The following is a 26,203-nucleotide window of genomic DNA, read 5'->3' as shown; positions in this document are numbered from 1 at the left end:
GGGTGAAAATATCATGTTTCTTACTCTAGTATCATTACAGTTGTTTAATGGAAGGTGATACTCCTGCTTATAATGTCACTCTGCTTATATTTTTTTATAGAATTAATAATGCAAATTTCATTAATTGCAAAATGACTCACTAATATGAAGAATTTGCTTGCATTTGTCTGTGGGGACTACAGGAATTGTCACTATCTTCTGAAAGTAACTACTCTTTCTGAGTAGTACCTGGGTATGATACTGTACTTTTTATCTCGAGTTTTCAAGGCAGGAAACAAGCAAAGCATGGATGAAGAAAAGAAAGGGGGGGTATAATCATGTATAGATATTTTTAGTGTGGATGGGGTGATACACACCTGTTGTCAAGTCTGTTTAACACTTTCTCTCAGTCTGTTGTCACTTAAATTTTCTGTACTGTAACCACGTAGAAAAATATTTCCATGTGAAGTTTGTTGTTCTGGCTGAATTTTGTGGAATGCTCTCAATTTAAGATGGAACTGACTTGCTACTTGATGAAAGGATATGAAGGGGCACCAGTGTTGCCCTTTTATGGGAAGCAAGCCATGAGTTTCACTCAAATTATAGAATTATAGACTTTAGCACTTGCACATGTGTAATACTGGCTTGGAAATGTAACCAACAGATTCTCTAAAGGTTAGCCATGCTCCTGCCTTCCGAGATAAGATCCAGGCTGAGGTTACAGAAGACTCTCTTTCAGAGAATCTCCTTTTGCTTTCCGGGCACTACCCTTGTAATGAACAACTGAACTTAGATCTGGGGAAATCCTCTCTCCCTCCTACTCCTTTCCCCACCTTGTTTTTGTAGCAATGGCACTTGAGTAAAGTGGGCTAGACTTTACTGCAAAGTGATCAAAAGTAGAGAAGAAAAGGGACATCTGGAGAAGAGGAATGGAACATGCTATCGTAGGGTCCTGATCGGTGATGACCGGGTCAGAAGTTTATGCAAATGCTGCAAGTACGTTAATTTTCAAGCCCCCACACTTTGACAGTCTGACAAAAATTTTGTGACTCACACTAATTATGAAGGTGGGCTGTTCCCAAGAAGAGTCTACACATTGCCTAAGGCCTTTATCTGTTGCAAAGTTATGTAATAGCTTAAGCCTTATTTTCATAGTTTGTAGCTAAAAGTCATTGTGAAGCGCATGACAGAATTTTACTCTTTTCTGTCAGTTCACAAATGGTTTACTGCTTTCTGCTTGTGTTTAAGAGTGATAAAGCTCACAATATTAGGTAATAAGGAGTTGCCGTTACATCTGTGTGATCTTAATTTTTCTGCTTGTTTGTATGTGTCACACAGCTGATGTCACACATACATATTTGTATGTATCACACAGGTGGTAGCACAGTCTTTCTCTTGTACCCCATCCTGTCACAGCCCAGTATGAATAGGTTCCAGAGAATAAGTTGGAACTATGCAATCAAGTGAGCCATTGCTGCAAGACTTTTGCCTTACTATAGAGGTGTAAAGGTACGCATTTGTTAGGGTGTGTTATATGAGAAAAAGGATGATTTTAGGGATGTGACAGCTCTGTGCTCAATGGAATCAACTCTAAAGTACAGGTCTTCTGTGCAGTCTAAAGTAACTTAAACTCCTCACAGGTGGGTATTTACATTCTGTTTCCTGACTGGCTGAGATAGTATAGGTTTCTCTAATCTACTAATTCAGTAGTTGTCCTGGGTGGAGAGCAGTCTGGCTAATGGTGGGTGTTTGGTGGTTTTTGCCCAATACCGGGGGTATGGAACTGGAGCCTACAGGTGGATGACTGGAAATGTTCCACTTGTTTGCTTGTACCTTCCTATTCCTCCACCTTGGCACTTTCTATTACCTGTGCTTTCCTCAGTAGTATCATTAGGGCAGATGGCAGTGACTGCCTTTGAATTGTCCTTGCTTATATATCCAGGAGTTGGATAAAAGCAGTGAACCTCCCTCTGTGCCCCTGACTAAGTCTGAGCACAACAGCAGCCTCTTCGTTAAAAGCTGAAATGCTAATTCTTGCAAGCAGCTGCTGTGTTACTATTTCTAAAGGAAAAACAGAAATTAGTGTCTCCATCCTTACCTGTAGTACCAGTGATTTGTACCTGGTCGGAGTTGGAAGCAAAACAGTGAATTAATTCTGCTTATGGTGCAGTAGGCTGTATTTTGGCTCCTTGAATGTGTATATTCTTAGCACTCTGATGCACAGCCACATCACCATCTCTGGGAGTTCAATCACTGTTACTGTTTTCATGCAAATAAAAAAAATCTCATAAACCCTGTTGTAGATCTTGTATTTGATCTAGGCGTTCACCTAAAAAGAAAAACAAAACAAAACAAACAAAAAAACAAACAAACAAAAAAAAAACCAGTTACTTCTGCTCCAAAAGGATTATTCTTGGATCAGAGGACAGGATATGGATGCAAAAAGACAAGCAGGGAAGTGTAAGGTGGTAGAAAAAGGTGGCATGTTGCTGTGATGACATTATTGTAAACTTAGAGGAAAAAAAAAATCTGCATTTACAATCTTCAGAATTAAATAAATAATTGATCTTCTCAGAATGGGATAATTGGTTTTCAAAGATACACAGAGAATGGAGCTCTTGTATTTATATATGCAGAAAATGTCTGAAAAATTCAATGTAGTTATATCAGCTTAAAAAACCCTTCAGATTTACACTTCCATCTAACTTTATTTGTTTTTCAGGCTTAGTTCTGAGTCTCTTACTGCACTCGAGATACCCAATGACATGCTTCAGATCATCCAGGATCTTATTCTGGACCTTCGTGTACGTTGCATTATCGTGACCTTACAGCACACAGCTGAAGGTAATAGAAGGCTGCAGGTCTCCTTGCTTACTGTCATTCTTTCGCCCCTAATTAGGCCAAACCATGTTCTGGAAAATAACGTGTTTATTACAGATGTTGTAGTGGCAGTGGACTCATCTGATTCTGTAGTCTCTCACAAGAGTTACTCAAATACTCCATTTTTCTTCCAGAAATAAGTTATGAGTATTTTCTTACCTCAGTCTAATAAATAGAGTAAGTTAGACTTGTTTCTTTAGGGTTGAGACAGTTCTACAACACAAGTGATTTTTTTCATGATGCAGCTTTTCCGTGTTAGAAATAAAATTTATTTTCTTTCTTGAGTTTTTCTATAACATGAAGAATTAAATAAGCAGTGTCCTACCCCCAAGGACAAAAAAAAAAAAAAATCTTGCAGCCATTTATGAAGTATTAGTTGGGTAGTTTCCAGGGCTTTTTACTAACATTGTAATCTCCAGGGCTTCCTACTGTGTACACAACTTTTGCCATAAATGTCTGGATTGTGAAGGCCAGTAACATATTCTCTAAATCTAATGTGACTCTAATGTGGGGCCATTCTTCTTGCTGTCTCTGAAACTTAAATTTGAATGAAGTAGATCTTCCAGAAATAAATGTCTCTCCTAAAATCAGGGCAGATTGATCTACTAACTGTCTTAGCAGGGCTGTGGGGTTTTTTTCCAAAAGACTACTTACCCTCAATGTTAAATAAAATTAGGGCTTTTTAGTATTATATTTTAGTCCCTTTTGATCTTTAACATATGATTTTATGGAGGCTGACACGAAGATAAGGGTTTTACTCTACACTTGAGTGTGCCAAGCATAGGTGGCAATATTAAGCAAGTCTTTAAACTTTTGGTGACAACAAATCATTAGGTATTTATGGTTTATTTGTTACAATATTGATCTGAATTGCATTCTTGGCTCTTATTTTATTAAATCTCATTTCACAATTAATATTCTTTTCCTGCATTAATATCAAGCCTGCCAGCCAGATAAGTTCATACGTTGTCGTCTCCTTAAAACTCTGTAAAACTCTGTAAAGTATTACCACTATTTCAGATGTCACTAAAAGTATGAGAAAGTCATTTTTGCTTTTCATCCCTTAGCCCAATTGAGTTCAATTGTTTGTTTTTTCTTAATGATAGGTGAAAGAGATTTTTTTTCTTTTAATTGTGACTTGAGGATGGTCTTATTGGACTGACTTATTCCTCTGTCCAGGAACCGTGAGTGATTCCTCAGATGTCCTGCTGTTTCAAAGGAAGAAAGTAGCTCTCAACCATTTTCTTGACAGTCCTCAGCTTATCCAGTCTCTGACCTACCTATCTAGTTTCTCTTGCACAGTCCAGAGAGCTCCAATATGTGATCAGTGATGAAAAACTCTGTTGTCTTACTAGTTTTGCCTACTTGTTGCATCATGGCAATAGCCCGGTTCTTTGTTTGGATGCAGAGTTTCTGCTCTGTATATTCTGATTGCTGGCTACACATTTTGTGTAAGAAAAACTCTTATGGTAATCTGCACCTTAGTCTTTAATAAAAGCATTTCATACTTTTCTTTCTTGAATCAAAAGAAATCAGATCCCTAGAGATGCTGGTATGTGTTATTGGCTGGATAATGTCGCTCTCTTTTGTCTAGCCATAACAGCAGCCTTCCTCGAGCGCTGCTTCCATCCCCTATCAGTGAAGCAGTTCTGTGTGTTGGCTATAGCATCAAGCAGGAGGAAAGATACCTGCTTGTATCATAACTCTCATTCCATGCATTGCATGCGGTATCTTTGGGGCCTGGCTTTTTTTTCTTTGCCTACTGAAGCAAAATTGTATTTCTGGAATGTATTTAGATAGTGGGGATTTTTTTCTGCACATGACCAGGTTGATTGGGCCCTTGAAAAAACTCTTATTATTGGAGAACGAGTGAAAGAACAGGTAATGGATATTCTCATGGAGCTATGTAAATGTATCTCAGAAGTAGCTATATCTGCAATACATAAATATAGCTTTATCTGCAATACAAAAAAGCTCCTCCTGGACTTGAATTTCACCCCTCTAAATATCTCAAAATATAAGTGCCAATATAAACTTCAGTCTCATCTTTTGCTGCATGTTGTAAGTTGGTAAAGGCATTCAGCTGTAGTTAAAATATTCAGATGTAGTTAAAATATTCAATAGAACACTTTAGCTTTTCAACTATAGTAAACCTGCCCACGCACCGGGTTTTTTTGTTGTCTTATGATAAACACCATATACACACACTGGCCCTGAGAAGGCAGTCTGTGTTCTTTCCCTCCTGTTATGTGATCACTGGTCATAAAGGTCATGAAAGAGAAATTATGTGAATGCCAGACTAGACAGGGGGTTTACGTGATTGTATTTGACTGGAATTTGATGAGCAGTGAAATATGAGAAAGAAATTTGGTGGGATTTATATTTGTATTAGCTAAGAACAGAATGCAAAACTGAGCAGCCACACAAGCATGTAAAGGCTGACCAGCACAATCTAAACCTTTAGAAGAATATCAGTTGAATTAAGTAGGAAAGTGAGCAGTGTAATTATTCTGCACAATTCCTTAATGCCTTTTATCCTCACTGAGCCTATACTTCCGTGAGAGTTGCAGAGTATGACACTATAACTAAGCTTCTTAATTTAGCTGCAGAAAGCACTAAGATTTTGAAGATACCTTTCAGCATGCATTAGTTATCCTCCTTTCTTGGATTTTTAGAAGAGATGACAATTCACTGAAATTTTTACTCATTTAAAAGGGAGTTTCATGGTGTGCAGGCACTTCTGATGAGTACTTTGTGTGTGGGAAAAGTATATCAAAGCCCCACAAACTGCACACAATTGATCTTTGTTCTGTTTACACTTCAATTAAGCCCAAAATACAGTGATGATGCACAATGCATGCCATCCCTAAAGGAATTGTGTTTTTATAGTGCATAAGTTTTGGATTCACATCCCAATAAGTAGTTGTATAGTAAGCCTATGTAAGTTAACACCTTCTGGGTAGTGGAAGAGAGTGCTTTTTGCATATCTCTTCATGTATTTTTGAAGAAAATCTGGCACTGTGGATCTTTGATCCTGCGTGGGGACCCCGTGCCTCTTTTACAGTTCTGAATATGAATTATATGCTGTCCTTTCTGTCTTTACTAAAATGCTAGTCAGTTTTCTTTCATTTTAATTAAGAGCTAGAGTGTAATAGACTAGAGACTTGGATTCTTAGATGAAGTATTTTATATTGTGATTAAAAATTTACAAAATAAAAACAAACCAAAGCCTTCACAATATTCCTTGAATTCTAAGCTTTCCAGTAAATGATGGGCTTCATGCAAGTCCTGCCATGTATCATAGATGTGCTTCTCTGTGTGGAGTCACCAGCACACCATGTGTGAGTTCCATTCTTAGTCATTTGAGAATGCTGAAGGCTTTGAAGCTTGTAGTGCTATTTGCTTGTATGCCTAGTCATTGCAGTCCCAGTGTCTGTGGTTTATCTTTTCAAGTTCAAGGAGTTTTTAATAATGAAAATTTATACCTTCTCTCCCCACCCACCCATCCCATCTTTCCCCTATTACTCTGTTTTACAGATATAAAGAGATTAGCTGAAAAGGAGGACTGGGTTGTTGACAACGAAGGTTTGACATCGTTGGTGGGTATATTTCGTGTCTTGTACGCACTTTCTTTGCTGGATTTTTTTTTTTTGCATGTGTAATGATTTCTATATTCTTAGAAATTTAAATTACTTTGGACTTCATCTGTATGCGTGCAGACTGGTGTCTGTAATTTTATTAAAATATGAAAATATGAGAAGCTAAAAAAATGTTTTTAATTGTTTGAATGGTTACATATTTGAATGGTTTATCAAAGTAAAAAATCATACTTGAGGTCACAAGTTCAGTTCACATCAAAATGCTTCAAAACTTAGTAGGCACACTACCATGGAACTGGTCTGTAGCTAAATAAATAGGTCACTTATAATGAGAAATTGAACTGAAAAGCAACTAATTTAGGAGATTGCCTACATGCAAACAACCGATGACTTGAAACCAAATTCAGATAAATTAGTGAGATGCTTTCTGGAAATAAACAGTAATGAGTAATGCCTAAAACACAGCAAGTATGTTGTAGGTGTGACTTAAAAACAATCTGTGAAAGCAGAAAAGGCCTGTGGGAGGGAGAGTTGCTTTGTGTATGTTATCTAAGGGAATGCTCCACAGACTTTTTTAGTTCTTCTTATTTGCTTCTATAAATATGTGTTTGAAGTTGAGTAGGAGTACATTAAGCAGTCACAATATGCATACTGTAGGAAGAAGTGTTGTTGTCAATTGTAGTACTATAACCAGATTTACAGCTTCTGGTCTTGATTTCGGTTGCTGCTGCCATGGGCAAGTCCCTTAACTTTTCTGTTTTTCACTATGTTCATCTGCTGAATGAAGGCAGGGGGAAGGTTCTTCCACAAAAGTGTTGTTTCTTTATGCTTGTGTTGTATCCTGACCCATCTTTATTAAAAAACTGCTTAAGACTTTTTTCTACTTAGAAATCATCCATTCATTCCTTGTATACAACACTTCCCTAGATACCTTTTGAGGCCATGGTTGAAACATGCCAAATTTTAAAGGTGGAAGTTGACTATGTTTTGTCATAGCAAGAAAGTAGAGTTCATTGTGGTAATAATAGAGCAACAGTATAAAAAAGGGCCAGGCAGTATCTCTGGGGACATTTTAGGCTTGAGGTAGAAACTGTATTTTAAGTTTGCAGGAAATACTGGTTGAGGACCCCTTTATAATTTATATTCCAGGTAAAAGATGCAGTGAGACACAGAACCAGGTTTTCTCAGCCTCATAATGTCCAAGGAATCACATGTCTAAACAGCTTTCCTCTCTTGAGATGTGGTATTTTATAGTGTGGAAGCGAAAACCCAAGAGCAGCACTTTACTACTGGCCTTTTTCTTTTAAGGGATCCAAAAATACTAAATACAGATTGTCTTAGTGGCTTTTTTCATGGTTTTCATTTTGCCATGTGAGCATCAGTTTCACAATCCACCTCCACCTCTTATTTACAGAAATAAAAGTTACTCCTAAGCCTGAAGTTGGTGGCATGCCATAAACTATCTAGTGAATGAAAAGCAAGTTCACAGGACTTACAAACTTTTTTGTCCACTTCTTTGACCCAAATCCAGTAAGATGATGCCTCTCTTCTGGAGCAGTGACTTCTTCACGTTGCCCTGCACAACAGGTCCCTGCCCAATACCAGCAGACAGATGCATTAAAAAAAAAAAAAGTGTGACTTATCAGGGAAGAGAGAAAGACAAGGAAAAAGTGACTGATGACTCTTCTGTGAACTTGTTGGCTCTTTCAGGATGAAATTGATACATGTTATCCAGACACTCATATTTCAGGTTTGGAAACCTGAGGGTAAACAACAGCCCCTCAAACCATTTTTTGTTCCATTTGAAAGCAGCTTCAGTCCAATTTTCTTAGAAACCTTTTGCTGAAATACAACGCAGAAATACTGCACATCTGTGGTAAAATTCTGTCCCAGCTCAGATCAAGGAGTGGAGGAAAGAGTGTGTCAACAGGCATCTGTAAGGCTACAAACAGCTCTAAAAAGCTTTCATGAGCCTTTTATATGAGGCTGTTTGGTGTTAAAGTCTGTCATTCGGATAAAAAAATGTACATTGATCTATGGTAATAATTCTGTAGACAACTTACTTACAGAAGTGTATCACTATGAAAGGATCCTCTGGTAATATATGAAGTGTGAATTTTTTTTTCCCCCCACCCCTTATTTGGGATCATTTGGAAATAGAGAGCTTACCATATAGCTTTTAAGTTTTTATGTATTTGTGTAGTGTATATTTAGCATGCATATCTACAGCTAACAACTTGTTTGACTTTCAGCCATCCCAGTTTGAACAGTGCATTATTCATTCCTTGCAATCTCTTAAAACTGTGCTGGACTGCAAACCTGGAGAAGCCAGTGTAAGTTTTGAATTATGGTTTCATTTTTGTCCTTCTTCTGAAACCAGTAGTAATTTATATTAAAAGAACTTTCAGAGAATGATCCAAGGATATAACTTTCCTCTTTATTTTTTTTCCCATGTACACCTTTTCACTTGTGCTAGGTTTTAGACTTATGTTTGTGCTTCCTTTATTAAGGGTAATTTGTGTGTATGGGGCATATTGAAGCTATATTTAAATCCTTAAAGCTGTTCTTTTGAAAAAAAATGCTACTCATGTTATTTTCAGATAGCAGTAGACATTAAATCTAAAATAAAAAAGGGAGAGGCCATTCCTAGGAGTTACTCTTCACTCAGTATTGGATCCAAATTACTTGAAGGACTTAAATTCAACTTTTTGTCCCCTTCTACTCAGTGCCTTGAGGCCCTGATTGATTGAAACATTGATGTTTTCTTTCAGGTTTCAGTGTTGTAAGGGAGTTTAACACTTTTTCAAACTCTCTTGGTTTTTTTTCTCTCTCCTCACATTAATCTTTATGACTAGCTTGTCTATTTTCTTAATGAACATTATTGAAAAGAATCTGCAGTGAATTTAACTGCGTGATGAATCCTTCTTTTTAGGACATAAAGACCTTGAAATATCCTGGGAGTTTTTGCTGCAATTCCATTAGCCAACAATGACACATATCACGTGTACAAGCTCTTCCTTCTTTTTACTGTGTTATCTCCTCATGCTTATCAAACTGTTTACTGGGACTTGTATTCTCTCTCCCATCTTTAGGATGGAGAAAAATTGAAATTGATGCATAAGAAAACAGTGTCCCAGCAGCCATTCCTTTAATTGTGTCATCTCTTTAGGGATAAGTTACTCAGGCCTTCCTTGAGAATAATGCCATGTGAAGCTGTTCTGCTGAAATAATATGCTTGCATCTGCAGGTTTTCCAACAGCAGAAAACACAGGAGGATGTGTGCCAGCTAAGCATTGGGATCATGCAGGTAACTTGAGTACTTTGAAGTATGAAATTGTCAAAACAAATGACCATCAAAAATGTGTGCGTTGTACCTTATCCACCTCCCGAAAGGTATCTTAAGTTGATGACTGTGTTATTCCTCTGGTACACTCAGGCATGCTGAGAAATGTTTGACTTTAAAAGTAGGTAGAGCTTACTAGCTAAATCTGGTGATGGCAAATCCTCTGAGGGTAAGGACATATTCAAGTATTTTACTGAATGTGATTGTTCAAGATTTTACTGACAATTGACACGTGCTGACCTGATGCCATCTAACATCTATATGCTGCAGTGAGAGGAGAGATGCTGATTTTCATCAGCTGAAGATCTGGCTTTTAATTTTTGTATCAGAAAACAGTGTTCTTTGTAACATAATCGGATTTTTTTAATTGATTTGAAATTAGGTAATAGCATTCTTTCGGTTTCTCAAGCATTTTAATAGTCTCCTCAAGTAAGAAATCATGAGCCAAAGCAATAAAAGGATTCTAGTGAGGCTTCTGCAATTTTTAGTTGGGATCCACTGTTCAGACTGAACATGTGAAAACTGTTAACCATGCTAATCAGCAGATCATCACTGCATCATTTTAGACATGCATCATGAAAATGACTTACCAGTATTGAAAATTACTGTGTTTTCCTACAAGTAAACTATGATGCATACAAAATAGAAAATACGCATTCAAAAGTAGTAACTAAAATGTTACTGTATTTATGCAAGGTTTAAGACAAAAAAAGGTGGTGATGATTATTCTGCTTTTATTGACTGTAGTAAAAGTGAATTTAAGAACTTTTTTTAGTTCTGGCAAAAAATTTAGATCGTGCTTTATTATTTCCTAGGGCTTTATAGACTGTTTGGAACAACTGAGCACCAAACCTGATGGTGACATAGATACATCACAGTAAGTAAAAAGAAACAGGATTTGTGTGTAGTATTCTGAAATTGTGGATGTAAGTCTTTAATTTCAGTGGGGTGTGGTTCTATCCTTTCTGTATTTCATATTTCTTGTGAATGCTTTTGCCTCTGAGTAGTGATGCTTTGGAATAAGAGCAGGTACTTTTTATGTCAAAAAAAGTTGTGTGGCATCATGTAATAAAGATTGTACAAGATAATCAGTATTACAGTACTTATACCATTTTATTCAGTGACAGAAGCTGTTGAAGCAGATGTGTTGGTTTTGACGTGACTTTACATGGAACCAGTTGCACTTGTCACTAAGTAACGTCCAGTCATGGTGAAACATCCCCTGCCTATCTTTTCTTCCCTTGTTTTTTTTTACTGATTCTATTGGTATTTCTGCTAAATTCATGAAAGTTGTTTGTTCAATAAATGCTTATGTGCCACTTCCTTTAGAGATCAAAACAAGTCAGAGTAGCCTGAGCTTCCAGGAGTTACAAACATTTGTTTGTGAAAAGCCAGAGACTTGGCAAATAGAGCAATATGCATTAGAAAGGGCAAATTAACTATGGTTTTAATGCAATTTCTTTTTCTTCCTACTCAGATGACCATTGGCTGGGTAGGTGTAAAAACAGAATCTGTAGCAAAACAGAGAAATTATAGAAAAGAAAAATGCTTTAGGAAGGAATGGAAAGGTCTGTAGCTAGAATGGTACTATCAGACCACCAAGCTCCTCCTGCAGGCTTTGTGGGCATCTTGGAAAAATTGAACATGGGCTGCTTTGTTATCTATTGTAAGAGGGGTTTGAAACAAGATTCCATTTCATTCCTGTTCATTTGAATCCACCATGTATCAAATAATCAAAAGCACTATACTGCTTACTTTTTAACCAATATTCCTAGTCTTTCAGTTGATGTTTCGTCTCCGGATTTGTTTGGAAGCATTCATGAAGAGTCAAGTCTTTCTTCAGTAAGTTTGGCTTTTATTTCTAAAAGCTGGTGTGAAAGTATTTCTCAGAGATACAGGGATGTAGCTCTTTTTTATTGTTATGCTCTTATAAATATTGTTTATTTCGTTTTCCTTTTTTATAGAGAACAATTTTGTATTCTATAGGCATTTCCTAGACACATCAGCATGAGAAAATACAAGGCTATAAGGTTCATATTGAAAACACTGGTTTTTATGGTATCTTAGTGTACTATGTTAAGGTAACTCATGAAAATGATATTTGAAAGTGAGTCCTCAGAAACTAAAATGGTGTCACAGAAACCAGTGAAAATTGCACTGGCGTTAAGTCAGCTGAGGATTTGACTTTTGATTTATGAGCTTGTTTTAGATTAGAATCAGTCTGATTACTAGTTACTTTTTAGAACCCCTGAAGATACAGATATTCAGTAATACAGTTTTCCCCAGAAAATTTACTGAGAGTAAGTGTTGGTTATTTGTTTGGCTTGTTTTATTTTGGGGTTTTAGGAAGTTGGAAAAAGATTTTTAATATTCTTGACACTTTGGTGAATGCACTTTCTTCCAGTTAAGCAGCTGATGAAAAAATGTAGGTTTCACCTGCAAGAAACCTATGAGAACCTCTTCTGAAATTAATATTCCTTAGTACAGGTTTTAAATGTTGTCAGAAGCCCAACTGTGCCTAATTTACAAGAGCAATAAGAATTTCTGCTACAATAAAGAATCACAGATTGCCAAATTTGGGCAAGTTTCTGAATTGTAGACTATAATAATACAATAATTGTATAATATAATATAATAATTGTAGACTATAATAATTAGTTCTTTATATCATTTTATTCTTGCAACACATAAGATTTGATATTAATTGTTAACTTGTGGCTGTGGCTTCTTCCCATATGTCATAGGTACAAACACTTAAAAAAAAAAAGAAATTATCATTTTAGACAATGTCTGGCTTTCATGGTTCCATGGTATCATTTTCTTATGTAAATCACAAGACATTTTGTCTTCTCTTTCTTGAATGAGAACAGAGAAAGTGAAGGATTGGAGTAAGATTGGTCACTGCATTTTTTAAATTCTCATTTTTCGAATAGTCTGCATACTGACTGATTATAACTTAGAGTAGAAGGCAACTCTCAGTCCTAGTCATCATATTAGTGAAATACAAAACTGTCAGGAGTTCTGGGTCTGAAAACCAATACCATTTTTAATCAGATCAGTGCTGTTATGGTGACTTCATTGTCAGATAATTTTGTTTTCAAAATATTTTCTCGGTTGATTTTTAACTTTTATCTGAGGTAGAAAAATAGTTTGCAATCAAAAGGAGAGAGGAAGAGGGAAGACCCAACCTATTTAAATTGTTCTGTCTTGTTTGGTTCTTTGCTTGGAAACTGTATCTTGTTATATCAAGATCAGGGAAAGACAGTTGTGATATCTCAACTCCAGAATGTATTTGCCTCCCTTGTAGTTAAAGAAATCATTGAAGAACAGACTTAAGTTATAACCACCTAGAATTTCTTCCAATTGCTGAAATTATATAACGTACTTCAGAGCCTTCTAGTATTTTAGAGTCATTGAGTGCATTTGTTCAGTACCTGCTTCTCTTGTTATAGCCAGCTTCATGTGAAAGTGAAGATGATCTTCAGTTGATTTTATGATGGTCATAATTCTTAGTGTATTTCTTGAAACAAAGTAAAATCCAGAAACAGCTTCCTGGAAAGCTGTCCAAACCTAATTTTTGTAAAGAAGTCTTAACCACAATTCTGTATTAGTCACAACTGTTCCAATGAATGCTCCGGATCCTATAAGAAGAAGCATGTTCAGTCATCATACCTGATACTCATTCAGTTCTCAGTAGTTTATTGACAAAAGTATTTTCATACCCCACTTTATTTATGAGGATGTTTATTATGCACAGAGAGTCAGTAAAGTACTTTGTATACATTTACAGTGTTGGTTATGCTGATACTTCTTTTTTTAACTGGTATACTCTTTCTTCTCTTAAATGTTTAGGAGCAGAGACTTTTAATTGCGCTTAGTAACTGCCGTTATCTGGAACGTCATACCTTCCTAAATATAGCTGAACACTTTGAGAAACATGGCTTCCAAGGTGTTGATAAAATAACTCAAGTAAGTGAGAGCACTGGAATGAAGTAGCATTGCTTGAAGATTTTTATTTGGTTTACTTTCTGTGGAAAGTAGGTGCAAGTGTCCAGACATCCAAAATGACTCTTGGGTGAGCCTTCCATAAATGGGTGGGGCTCCAAGCATCAGTTGGACACAACAACAACAAGGATATGGTTCTGTGTGTTCTTACAGGGCTTAAGTAGCTGGTGTAGAAAATGTGAGCTCTTGTTCAGGACTTGTGTGTTCAATGGCAGAGCTTATCTGATTTCTTAGTAAAGCTGTTTAATGTCACTGTGTTCTCTCAATGCAGAGAGTAAAAGATTGTTATCTCAGGAATATACTTGATAAATTATTTCTTCTGGAAATCTGCATTACTGATAGCTCTTGTTCATAAACTAGTTCACGGGTTTTTTGTTGTGTTTTAGGGGGGGTTTTTGTTGTTTTTTCTTTTTCAAAGAATGAAAATGTCGAAGTGGGTGGCAGTAGCTGTCTCATTTTCCTGCCTTTTTGTAAAGATTAATCACTTCTTATGAGAAATGTTGTGACTTAATCCTTAGGACCATAAAGCTAGTTTATTTACAGAAATATTTGTTGATTGGAAGTAAAATGTTATCTTTTCCAGTACAGAGTACAGTATTTCACTCAAATTGATTGTTCAACTATGTAGTACATACTTAATCCCATTATGCTTGAATGTTGCTTGAATTTCTACAGCCTAAATAGTTTTGAATAGCATTTGAAAGGGATTGCTGTGATTTGTATGGTTAGCACAATATAAAAAATTACTCTGGATAGTGCCATTTTTTGCTACCGAGTTGAGCTCGGTACAGTTAGTGTTGTGTATATAAGCAGCTAAGACATCTGTTATGTATGTGTTCAACACCCTGCCTTGCACAGCCACATCAAAGTAGTGCCACTAAAAGTTTGGTATGTTTAGAAATTACCAAATTCAGGTGTTGAAATGGCAGATTAATTTCCAGTCTCTGTTAACCCTTTGAAAGCTCTGACTGGTGCAATACTGCATGTATGGGACACATCAGTTGGTAATGCCAGCTGGGAGGGTTTGGATTAATTAGATAGTCATCACAAAAGGGCAATTTTTGAGCCCTTTATTTTTAATGACAATGGAAGCTCACAGATGTTTAGAGGGGTGGGTTGATGGTTTCAGTTTTTTGTTCTGTCACCTAAACTTCTGAAAGTTTTTAATTTATTTAAATATTAGATTAAAAAATTGTAATAAAGAATTGGCAAACTTTTTTTAAAGACTAGTTTTTATCTGAGAAGACTGAAATTAAATTATACTTTTAAATTCTGTCAGCTTTATAAATTTAATTTTAAAGTGAATTTTGTACTGTGTTTTAGGAAAAAACTATCTATTCTTACATTGGGTTGGTCTTTTTAAAGTTGCCTTTGTTAGTAGGGAAGTGATTATTATCTAATATTCTGAAGTACAGAAATTATAAAATGGTAGCCAAGAACATTTCCTTACATTCTATATGGTTATTTCAATTTTTTTTCTTCGTGTTCCAAATACAAAATTACATAAAGCAGCCAAACATTACACTGTGCTTTTAGTACATGCTACCTTGGCACATACTCATGACTCTTGTACTTCTCTGTGGAGATTCTTTAATTCAACTTTTTATCATCAGTTTATTCAATTAGGAAGTGGAAAAAAAGATATATTCCATAAAATTCATCCAAGCTTATTGATTAAGCTTCTGAATAAAATTGTTTCCACAGTTCTGGATAATTAGATAAGGTAGAAGGATAGAGGCTCAGAATGACTTTAATGCAAGAATTGAAAACTGTAATCACAGGAATGTTCATAGCAGAAAGACAAACAATGTGAGAATCGTATAATTTTTGTGAGCATTAAACCCACTTAAGGATCAGGAAAATGGGTGTAGATGGTTGATGTTAAGGACTTCTGCTGCTTCTCTCCCCCAGTCCTGGGCTCAAAATACTTTCAGATTAATTGTTCATTCTTTCTTGCAATCTTTCCACCAGCTGAAAAACCAGGTTACCACTATCTTAATTGTGTATTGAACCTGAAACAGGTTGAGGATAACTTGTATTAAACAAAAAAACCTGTACTGAATGTGCAGATGATCTTTTGTAGTGAATGGCTGCAGAAGTGGACGGTGGAATTCCTTAATTCTAAAACACTTTGCTAAGGAACATTGAAGCAGTTGTTTTACAGATTCTTTGAATGGGTGCATATTTCCAGGGACTTGGCACTCAAACTTATTTTCCCCCCCTAGTTCAAAGCTAAATAGGAATGGTCTAAGGGTTGTTACTCTCCCTAATCATAAGAAATTTAAGTGACAAATGTCTTGAAACCTGTGTAAGAGGAAAAAAGAGCAAGATTTCTGTACCTTTTAAAATGTGTTTTTCTTTTAAAATGGCAGTCAGGTAGAAGGAAAAGAGGAAGAAAATAGCCTTGATCTTCTCATGCCTTATAGAAAGCTTGCCTTGGGATAGAGATCCTCTTGTGTACAAATCAAAGAAGGTTCATCACCTAGAAAAGCAGGAAAGTTGTGGTGTGTCTTGTTTCTGAGCACCTACTTCACCATCCCAACTTTCCTAACATCAACTTTCATCAGTAACAACTGTTTTCCCTTACCCTTGTGATCTCATTCCTGAAGACTTCTCTGCCTCTGTTCCTGACTCAAATATTGCAGTTCCTTTTTCTCTTCATTTAATAATGTAGGCATGCCAGAATAGAACACAATTTAGAGACATGCCTGTAGTAATAAGTTTCAACCCTTATTTTGCAGTTTGCAGTATTAAATCCCTAGAAAGGAATGGTAAGGAGTCTTTTCTTCTTCTGAATTCCCAGTCTGATCTAGAGACTTGCTTTTAAAGCAGACCTCACTTTTGAACCCCTTTACTTCTGGAAATTATTGTTCATATATATGCGTGCGTGTGCGTGTGTGCCTTTTCCCCTAATTGCTGAGGAAAATGAACACTAGTTTAAAAGCTTTATTTTTGTATTGCTTCAGCTCTTATTTATATAGGTAAATACATTTCAGCAGAAGTCACATGATATTTATATCTTAATTTTAATTTCATTTTATTTGCATATAGCATCCATTACTGTATTTAGGTACTGATGTTCTACATTGCGTTACAGAATTTTTTTGTAGAAGCTGTGTTTAATAAAAAGCCTTGTATAAAATTTAAAGTTGTTCAGATACAATTAACAAACTATCCATATCCCCTCAGCTTTCAGAGTGGCTGAGTTCTGTGAATTACAAAAAAATGCATGGAGAGCTGTCAAAGAGAAGAATTCTGTAGATGTTAATGTGATGCAGCTTATGGTTCTATTGTACAGAGATTTGTTGAAGTAGAGAGGGGAAGTCCATATGTTCAGTTTCAGAAGACAGAGACTCCTAATAAATCATGTATTTTTTAAACACATTGAGAAATTGTAAAATTAAAATTTATAGATCTGAAGTATTACATAAAAATCTTAATGTTTAATGACAGAAATTTTTATTTTTAAATATTTTAAAGTATTCACAAAATTCAGTTGTTTACTTTGCAAGATAAGGACCTCCTGACATGCAGGAAAAAAAAATCATGCCAGTAGATATCTGCCTGCTTAGGCATTCCTTGTGTTTTTCACGAAAATGTCTATTGCTGAATACAATCAGGAAAAAAATTATACTGGGTAGGATGGACAGATAATATGGAAGTTCTTAAGTTTTTATGTACATAATTATGAATTGAAATGTGTCAATAATTGCTGCCTTTTGCTGAAATTAAAGAAGACATGAGGAAATTTTTTGGGCGTGTGATTAAATTCTTTTAGTTAATGACTGTTTACCATGTTCTTTCTCTTTCCTTTTTTTCATTTAATCTTTTAGGTTAGTATGGAATCCTTGAAAGAGCTGGATCAAAGACTATTTGAAATGTACATTGAATTCAAGGCAGATCCAATAGTTGGGTCATTAGAACCTGGCATTTATGCAGGATATTTTGACTGGAAAGATTGTCTCATTCCAACAGGTAAATACCTGCTTATTAAACTCAAATGATTTTAACAGTGATTGATAGGAGCTAAAATATACTGTACAATTAAAAACTTTTTTCTAGTCGGTGTTTTTAACTTTTGACATGTTCTCATTATGAGTTCTTTCTCACAGACTTTACTTAATTCCTAAATCATTTTTCAAATACCCCCAAATGATTAAAGCTGCTTTCATTATTGATAATCTCTTTAATACTTGTTTATTGTGATTATTTTGCTTCATTGCTTATATATAATAGAAAGAATTATAAAAGCCATCTTTGCTATTTTCTAATGAAATTCATTGAGGTAGTTTGGGATATTTTCTAATAGAATCTGGCTACTTTGATAATAGATGTAATTACAGTTCTGAAAAGGTAAAATTATGAGAAAATGCACATTATAACAGTAGTTCAGCAAACTGCCATTGAAGGGCAGGTATAAGGTGTTTAAAATGACTGAGATGTTAGTCATTATTCAGATTCTTTAAGATCCTCTATTTTGAGGAAGCATAATATAAATAAGTCTGCCTTTTTTGCACACTTAGGTCCTGTGAACATGTAATTTGTCCTATGTAAAACCGATACATTTAAATCCCCTATCGCATATATGCCTGGTTAATACCAAGTAGAAATTAGTTGCAGTGACATAGTACATGGCATTTTGAAGGTGATCTTGTCTTAATCAATTTGTACATTCTTGTTTTGATTTTTTCATAGAGTTGTCTATGGCAGACTTAGTAAAAATTCTGTTGTATTTAAAAATTGGATATGGAGGTAATTACAAGAAGCACACTGGCAATCTGCGAATCAAGAGCTGCAGGTGCTTGTTTGCTTAAAACCACAAGGATCTTAGAGTTTATTGCTTTAGAGAAAAGTCTCTTCCATCTCTTGTTAGTACTTTTGTGCTCAGAATATACTCTGTGATACAATGTACTGTGGAAATAACTTAGATACTCATCTTGCACATTCAAAAATGTGTCTGAATAATTCATAACTTATCATCATATTTGAAGTATGTTTTCACTTGGCACGTTTGGATTCCCACCAGCTAACCAAGACAAAGAAGTTGTGCCAGCTTTTTATATTCTCATTTCTTGATCTAGTGCATTGGCATGTATTTACTAGGCTCACATTGCCTTTAGGATTATTTTGTAGTCTTTTTTTTGTTTAAAGGGAATATTGAATTTCTGGTAGAGGTGGGCCTTAGCCTTCTTATTGTCCTGTTTATTGTTGGTTTACATACTTTCTCTGGAACTTCCCAGCAAAAATTGATGACAGTGAATATTAGAGACACCCTTTTAGGATTACATATGATAGTGTTGGCCAATTCAAAACAGTAGAAAAGTTGTTTGGGGATTTTTTGTTAATCCCCAAGCTAGACATGTTAAAAAGGAACATATAGACACTTCTGTGCTTCTCCACCTTGATGAACTACCTTTCTGATTAATTAGCCTCTGTCAAATGTACTCTGTTGACTATTGGTATGAAAGTATCATGATTAACCAGCAGCTAAGCACCACACAGTTGCTCTCTCATTCCCCTCCTGCCCTGGTGGAGTGAGGGAAAAAATCAGAACAGTAAAAGTAAAAAAAAGTGTGTTGAGGTAAGGACAGTTTAGTAATTGAAATAAAATAATAATAATAACAAATTTTAATGAAAAGGAAAATAACAAATAAACCACCAGGAAGAAGAAAGAAAGACAAGTGATGCAAATGAAAAATAGTCACTCCCACCAACTGACCGATGCCTAGTCTGCCCCCAGCCAGCTTTCCCCCTAGTGTATATACTGAGCATGACATCATATGGCATGGGATATCCTTTAGCCAGTCAGGAAAAGCTGCCCAGGTTCTCGTGGACCCCCACCCACTCGTTGGCAGGCCAGCATGAGAAACTGAAAAGTCCTTGACTTAGTGTAAGCATTGCTCAGCAGCACCTGATTCGTGGTTATGTTATCAACATTATTCTCATACTAAATACAGTACTATACAAGCTACTAGAAAGAAGATTGACTCTATCCCAGCCAAAACCTGGACAAAGAGTTACTTTGAGTACCTTCAGTTTGTTTGATTATAGCAATGGTTCGTTGACCCTGGAAATATTTGGTGCTCTGAAGATAAAGTTAGTAAGTGAGTAATAAGTGACCTCTTCATGCAGGTAGAGGAATTTCATTATTGAAAAGGACTGGAAGAAAAAAGCCTCTTTGTGAGGCATATGAGAATCAGGCTTTTTCCAGTATTCAACTTAAAAAAGAAAAAAGATCACCCAACAGCCATATAATTGATTTTTTCAATAAACTGATAGTCACAAACAACTTTAAATTGTACAGTAAGATTTTAATTGAGAAAATATACTTGTACATAATCTAAACAATGCATTTAATGCTGCAGTAGACATGCTATCTTTTTTTTATTTTCCTCTTAGAAAAACCCAAAACAAACAAAGCTCTATGTTACACTTAATCTCCAAGAGCATGAAAAATACCTACTTTATTAAACTGAAATAGCATACATATGACTGGGAGTGGGTCTAACTTGAGCCAAACACATCGTTCACTCAAGGATTTGTTAAAGAGTGTCATATTGATTTCTTAAGAAAAAATCGTATATTAGAAACTATTACCTGTTTTCAGTAATCTTTACAACTGCAAAATTTAAATATTTGATTTGTTTAATTTGCCTGGTTTGGAACTTGAATTTCATAGCCTTAATTTTTAAAAATAGAATTAAAAAAAAGAATGGCAAGGCAAACTCTTTAGACCTCAGTTGTGTTCCTGAGTAGTGCTATCTGTGATGTGTAGTGTTGCATCCCTACTGGATGATTGCTGGGACATTAGAGTTTGGAGTGAAGATTTTTTTTATGTGTTGTTTCTGCATTAGCTTTCAAATAGTACTAATGATAGTAAAAAGAGAAATTTTGACAAGATCAGGTTTTTTTTTGAAGGGAAAGGAGAGGTCAAAACACCAATTCTCACATATTTAAAAGGTAAGGTAAAGACAAATAACTTCCCTGATTCAGTCGGAAACTTTCAAGCACCCATCTGGCCACTGAAAGTCTCACCAGAATGGGAGCACGTTGATGCCATGATACATCTTTTGCAAAGGACATTTTTGAAAATGTGCATATGAAAACACTCATGATTTGGTTAAGAGCAAGATTAAGAATTTTCTGGTGATGAATTTGCTGTCCAGTCCAGAGCTTCAAGACTATGGCTGTTTCTGAACAGCTGTCTGCAGAGGACACTTGATCTGGACTATTGGAAGTAATGCTTTTGGGTAGATGGAATAATTCAGGGGAGGATGCTAATGCTGAGATAGGAAATAGTGTAACTGCAAGAGAGGGAGAGACTGGAACAAAAAGCTTGTCATGAAGACTGGTATCAAGTAAGGAATGGAGGTGGAGCAAGGTAGGAAACTGGGACTGGATGAGCAAGTTAAAAACGTAAATTAGGGTAGGATTTAGAAATGAAATTAATTAATCCATTTTTATTTAGATAAATTAATGGATTGCACGGGACTGTTCAAACAAGAGACAGGCTTGAAGTGCAAATAAAAGGACAGAGAAATCTGATATTCACTAGACAAGTGAGCTTACCAGAGGCTGCTGTGTAATTGAAGAAATCCCCTCGATCTTGCACTTTCATCCTTTAGGGATAACAGCCTATTTGTATTACTGATTACTTTCTTTGCACAGCTTACAGAAGTTATGTATGAATTATTATATACTTGGAGTATCACTACAGGCAATGCTATATATAGGCAATACCACTAAGTAGCAATAGCCTAAATGTTTTGCCTTGACAGCACTATCAACATTTTCTTTTTGAGAATCAAGGCTTCAAAAGTCAAGGTCTATATCATCAGCAAAATTAATCAAATCCACATAAATTTCCGGTACAGAAATTACATCTATTTATTGCCAATATTGTTGTTTAGCCATGTAGACCAATGCAGTAAGGGAATTCCCTGTTTTCCAATTTGGTTTTTTGTTTGTTTTCTTTTCCATATCAGTAAAAATTATCTACAAAGAAGAACTACACAAATGCAATAATTTATAATTCCATCTTTAAATAATATTTTTTCCCACATGAGTGCACTTGACTTGCTACATAAAATGACAGCTGATTTGGAAATACAGCTGGTTTTTATATTATGTGGAACTGATACAGGCAAAAATCTATCCTGAGCTGTTACAGCATTTGAGAAGTGAATAAAGCATAATCTGGGAGGGGAAAAATGGTTCAGGTAGGTTTCTGTCCTCAGAGTTTGCTATGTCATGTAAATAACTCAAGCGTTTTTGTCTTTATCTTTAAAATGCCTTCTTTGAATCCTGTCAGTTTGAACATTCATGGTTAATTTGACTAGCTAAAGTCTTGTAAGGTATAGAACATTCAGAAAAATCTTATCCCAAAACCTTGACACTATTTATCATTGGCAGCTCTGCAGGGATCAGTCTGTAAGTACTGAGGACAACACTTCCTTGCATCATAAAATTCATAGGAAAATACAAGAATGAGAAGAACATTAAATGAACAGTTCTGAAGGAGAATTTAGAAAAAATTAAGAGGCATGTCTTTTGAGGAAGCTTTGAAAAATATATACTATTCAAGTGTGGTACCATGTTTCTGTCAGTGTGGAAGAAGCTTATGCCTTGCTCATTTAGGCAATTGTCCTATAATTATCAGATATTTCCTTATACATATGCTTTTTGTTACAGTTTTAAGTATAAAAAAAGGATCAATTGTTTGCATGGGGCAAATTTTCATTTAGCCTATGTGCTAAAATTTTTACTGTTTAGTTTTTCAACATGCATGCTCTTTTCAGTATGAAAGATCTGAATGTCAGAGCTTGTGCACAAAGTAATTTTATATTTGGCTCTTTATTTTGATCTAAGGTGTGACTGCTGGTGTTAGAAGGCAGTTTTATTAGCTTAATTAGATTTATTGTTAATAAATAACTCATTTAAGTTTTCATTTTAGTTTCAATGTAGACTTCTGAGTCTTTACAACAGATTTCAATTTTAACATGCAGCAACAGTGAGATCTAGTTTAGTTCTTTTCTCTTGTTTGAAACATTGTTCTAATTTATTCTACATTATTAACATAATTAAAAGAGATGAAAGGAACAATAGGAAACATAGTGTTAATCAGTTGCCAAGTGTGTTTTTAGATTGTTTTTTGTGTATACTGGTCAATCTGATAGTTTAACATACAAGGGGGTTTTTTGTTCCTGTTCATACTTCTCTTTTTTGATAGTAAATTGTGTTTGTTGGGGTTTTTTTATTTCTAGCTTAAAAAGCATAAGTTATGTCTTATTCATGTGACAAAATTAGGCAGCTTTTTGTTTATATTTTTACATAATTTTTTTTATAGTAAAAATTGATCTTTTTTTACTTGCAAAGCTGTAGACTTTTGGAGAAGGAATGAGGTGGTTGCTCTGAATTTGGATAGAAGAAATTTGTTTGTGTATTGTTTGTGCAATACAAGCAAAGGTAGTTGTGGTATGTAGGCATTCAGTCTTTTTGATTATTAATGTGAGCTTTTGCATGCAAATCTCAAATTACTTTTCATAATATGGCAAGCTTGATTGTATTTAAGTTGTTTACATATGCAACTACTATATTAATTTATGAAAGACTGTAGTATGTGAGGATTTGTTTACCACACAAAAGGTTGATGTTCATTTATTTTTCTGAGGAATTCAGATACGGTAATATCTCTTCATAACTTATTTTGAAATGCTGGCTGCTGTGCAGTCTAGCCAGCATTCACTCAGAGTTCACAAGCATACAGTTTTTCAGCTGCTGTTCTAGCAATCTCGTTTAAATATGTATCTTCTGTGTTTCGCTTGTGTTGTCGGATGTTGGGGAGGGGGGTTGTAGTATATAAAATTTCACAGAGCTTTGAAAGTTTTAGGTGATTTTGCACTTTCAACTGAAAGTTGATTGTGGTTTTTAGATATTCATTCTGTACTTGGCATAAATTGAATATAGCAGAGTTAAATCTGAATTTCTTCTTCTTTGGTGTGTTAAGGGATCATTGTTTGAAACATTTCAAATATATCAAATGCCACTATTACAGTAAAAGATTAAGTGCGTCAGATCTGCTAAATCAGATTTGTTATACTTGTCACATCTTTTATCTGTTATTTGTCTAATTTATTAATCTAATAAAAAACTTCTAATGGCAATAGCCTGATGAAAAGGTACTCAACAGTTAAAAATTAAATATCAAAAGGCATATTTAATTTGTAGTTACGCAGTGACATACTTGTCAACCCTAACTTTTCTTCTTTTATTTAATTTGGGGCACCAGCACCCTGCTTACATGAAAGATGACAAGTGCATTTACATCTTAAAAACATTTGGATATAGTACAAATCATTTTCTTTTTCTTTCTTCCTTTTTTTTTTTTTGTTAGAAATAAGCAATTACTTTTTGACTGAAATGTGCAAAATAGTTTTGTTTGAAATCTCTGTAACCCTTTAGATTTCTCCTAACCGTTCAAATGGATGGCTTCAGAATTATCTTACTTACATAAAGTAGATGATTTTGAACTCCAATAGTCCTCAAACTGTTGGTGTCCTCTCTTTAGGAATTGTCTGACTTTTTATGCTTTAGTAAGGCCAAATTCTGGTGTTTTGATGCAGGGATATAATATACTATGTACGTGAACAGAAAGAAAACAATGATGTTTTGCAGGTCTGTTGCATATAATTTTAAGGAAGAAGAGTATTCTGCACTGGCAAATGAAGTTGCTAAAGGTCTTGTCAGTTTGGGGGGTTTTGTTACAAAATACCAGTAGTTTGTTTATGACACAAGGATTCTAACACATAGTAGTCTTTAAATAGTCCAGTTAAAATATGTTATTTTTCATTCAAGCTAACTACTCATGCAACATACATTAGTAAATGGATGTTTCATGCTTCTGGTAAGGAAATACCAACCAAATAACAATTAAATTTGTATTAGGATGAGTTGAATTCATTCGTCCTTAAATGACCGATCAATCAGCAAGTGTAACAATCCATGTGTTGAATGACTACAGTTCTTGCATTTGTTTTACTATACACAATTCTTCACAGAGCAGAATCATGTACTAAAATTGTAAAGCCAGGGGCCCTCATATTGTAGCCTTGCCATTTTTTGTAAAAAAAAATTAATTTGCTGCTTGAAACATAAGCACAAATTTCAATGCATGTTTCAAAATACCTTCATTTTTGTTATTCGATTTTAACGTGAAATTTTTCTTGAATTTCAATTTCAGGCATTCAGGTTTCATTCTATTTCTCACTTCTGTCAACATTGTGTTGTCATATTATATTGGTGTCTGAATTGTAAATTTTAAGGATTATTCTAGGTGGTGAAATGGAATGCACGTTGTACCCTCTATGTCCTTGCAGAAGATGAGAACAGGAGAAGGCAATGGCCCTTCAGCTTGCCAATTTCTTGTGCTTCTCCAACTTCTTGCATGCAAGATTTTGTGCTGCTGATTTTGATTCAAGTTTTTGTTGGCTGGTCTCAGAAGCCTCTAGACTCCACATGTACAAGAATGCAGTAGAGTTTATCTGCAACTTAACTGGTTTATACCTTATGCTTCCTCTTGCTTTTCACAGATCTGCCTTCACTCACAGTTCTGATTTATGGCATTTTCTGTTATTAAGTCTATCAGTAGTTGTTTACTAGACTGCTGTCCATCACTCTTCCAGCTTCTCTTTGGCTTTATCTGTCAGACTTCCTGATAGGATACCTTGTGGCATTTCTGTCTATATGTCTGTGCTTTGCTAAAAACTATTAAGCTCCATGAATTAAGCTCCAAAAAACATTTTATCTTCGGTATTTTTTCAATAAAAGTTGGAAAATCTGCATTCTTCTCAAACTACAAAATAAAAGTGGTCTGCAAATTTGAAAATTGGCTGTTTAAGCAAGGTGTATTTTAAAAAGGGAAATAACGTATTTGGGAAAAGTGTTTGTCTCATTTGAAAAGTTTGAAGACCTAAACCAGACTTCATTTATATTGCTTTAGGGATAGGAAGAGCATGAGTGCAACATCTTTGTATCTCTAAAATGAAGTATTGCTGTGATTCCTTGGTCAGATGGCAGCCTAGTCTTGTAGCTTGAGAATTGTGTCTGCTCACATACCTGTTCTAACTGGTGGTATTACACATCACTCTAATACCTGAATGAGATGATAGTTATTGCCACTTCAGAGGATTTATTTATCAGACATGTCTGACAACTCAGAAGTCTCTTCTGTTGTCTAGACAGTTGTAGGAAGTTGTATGATACTTGTCATCAGTTCAGCATTTTCTAGTTTATGCGGTCAGTCTCTGTGAGGATGTGTTAATGTCAACAATCTTTTTTTGTTTTGATTTTTTTACAAGGAGACCTAAACTTTTTTTAGCCCCTGAAGCATACCCTTTGA

The 26,203-nt window shown here is 35.2% G+C and overlaps 1 protein-coding gene across 4 annotated transcripts in view; it reads left to right on the top strand.

Annotated features, from left to right (window-relative positions):
* Nucleotides 1-26,203, top strand: part of EXOC2 (exocyst complex component 2) — a 184,116-nt gene that overhangs the window by 130,610 nt on the left and 27,303 nt on the right. For all 4 annotated transcript variants that reach the window (XM_048310287.1, XM_048310269.1, XM_048310276.1 and 1 more), the window contains 8 exons: nt 2,702-2,823; nt 6,397-6,458; nt 8,711-8,791; nt 9,706-9,765; nt 10,617-10,678; nt 11,577-11,643; nt 13,654-13,770; nt 17,640-17,781. In XM_048310287.1, coding sequence (XP_048166244.1) covers nt 2,702-2,823; nt 6,397-6,458; nt 8,711-8,791; nt 9,706-9,765; nt 10,617-10,678; nt 11,577-11,643; nt 13,654-13,770; nt 17,640-17,781 — 713 coding nt within the window. The remainder of the gene's footprint in view (nt 1-2,701; nt 2,824-6,396; nt 6,459-8,710; nt 8,792-9,705; nt 9,766-10,616; nt 10,679-11,576; nt 11,644-13,653; nt 13,771-17,639; nt 17,782-26,203) is intronic.

Source organism: Corvus hawaiiensis, chromosome 1 (genome assembly GCF_020740725.1).
Source record: "Corvus hawaiiensis isolate bCorHaw1 chromosome 1, bCorHaw1.pri.cur, whole genome shotgun sequence".
NCBI lineage: Eukaryota > Metazoa > Chordata > Aves > Passeriformes > Corvidae > Corvus > Corvus hawaiiensis.
This window is presented reverse-complemented; position numbering and strand designations above follow the sequence as displayed.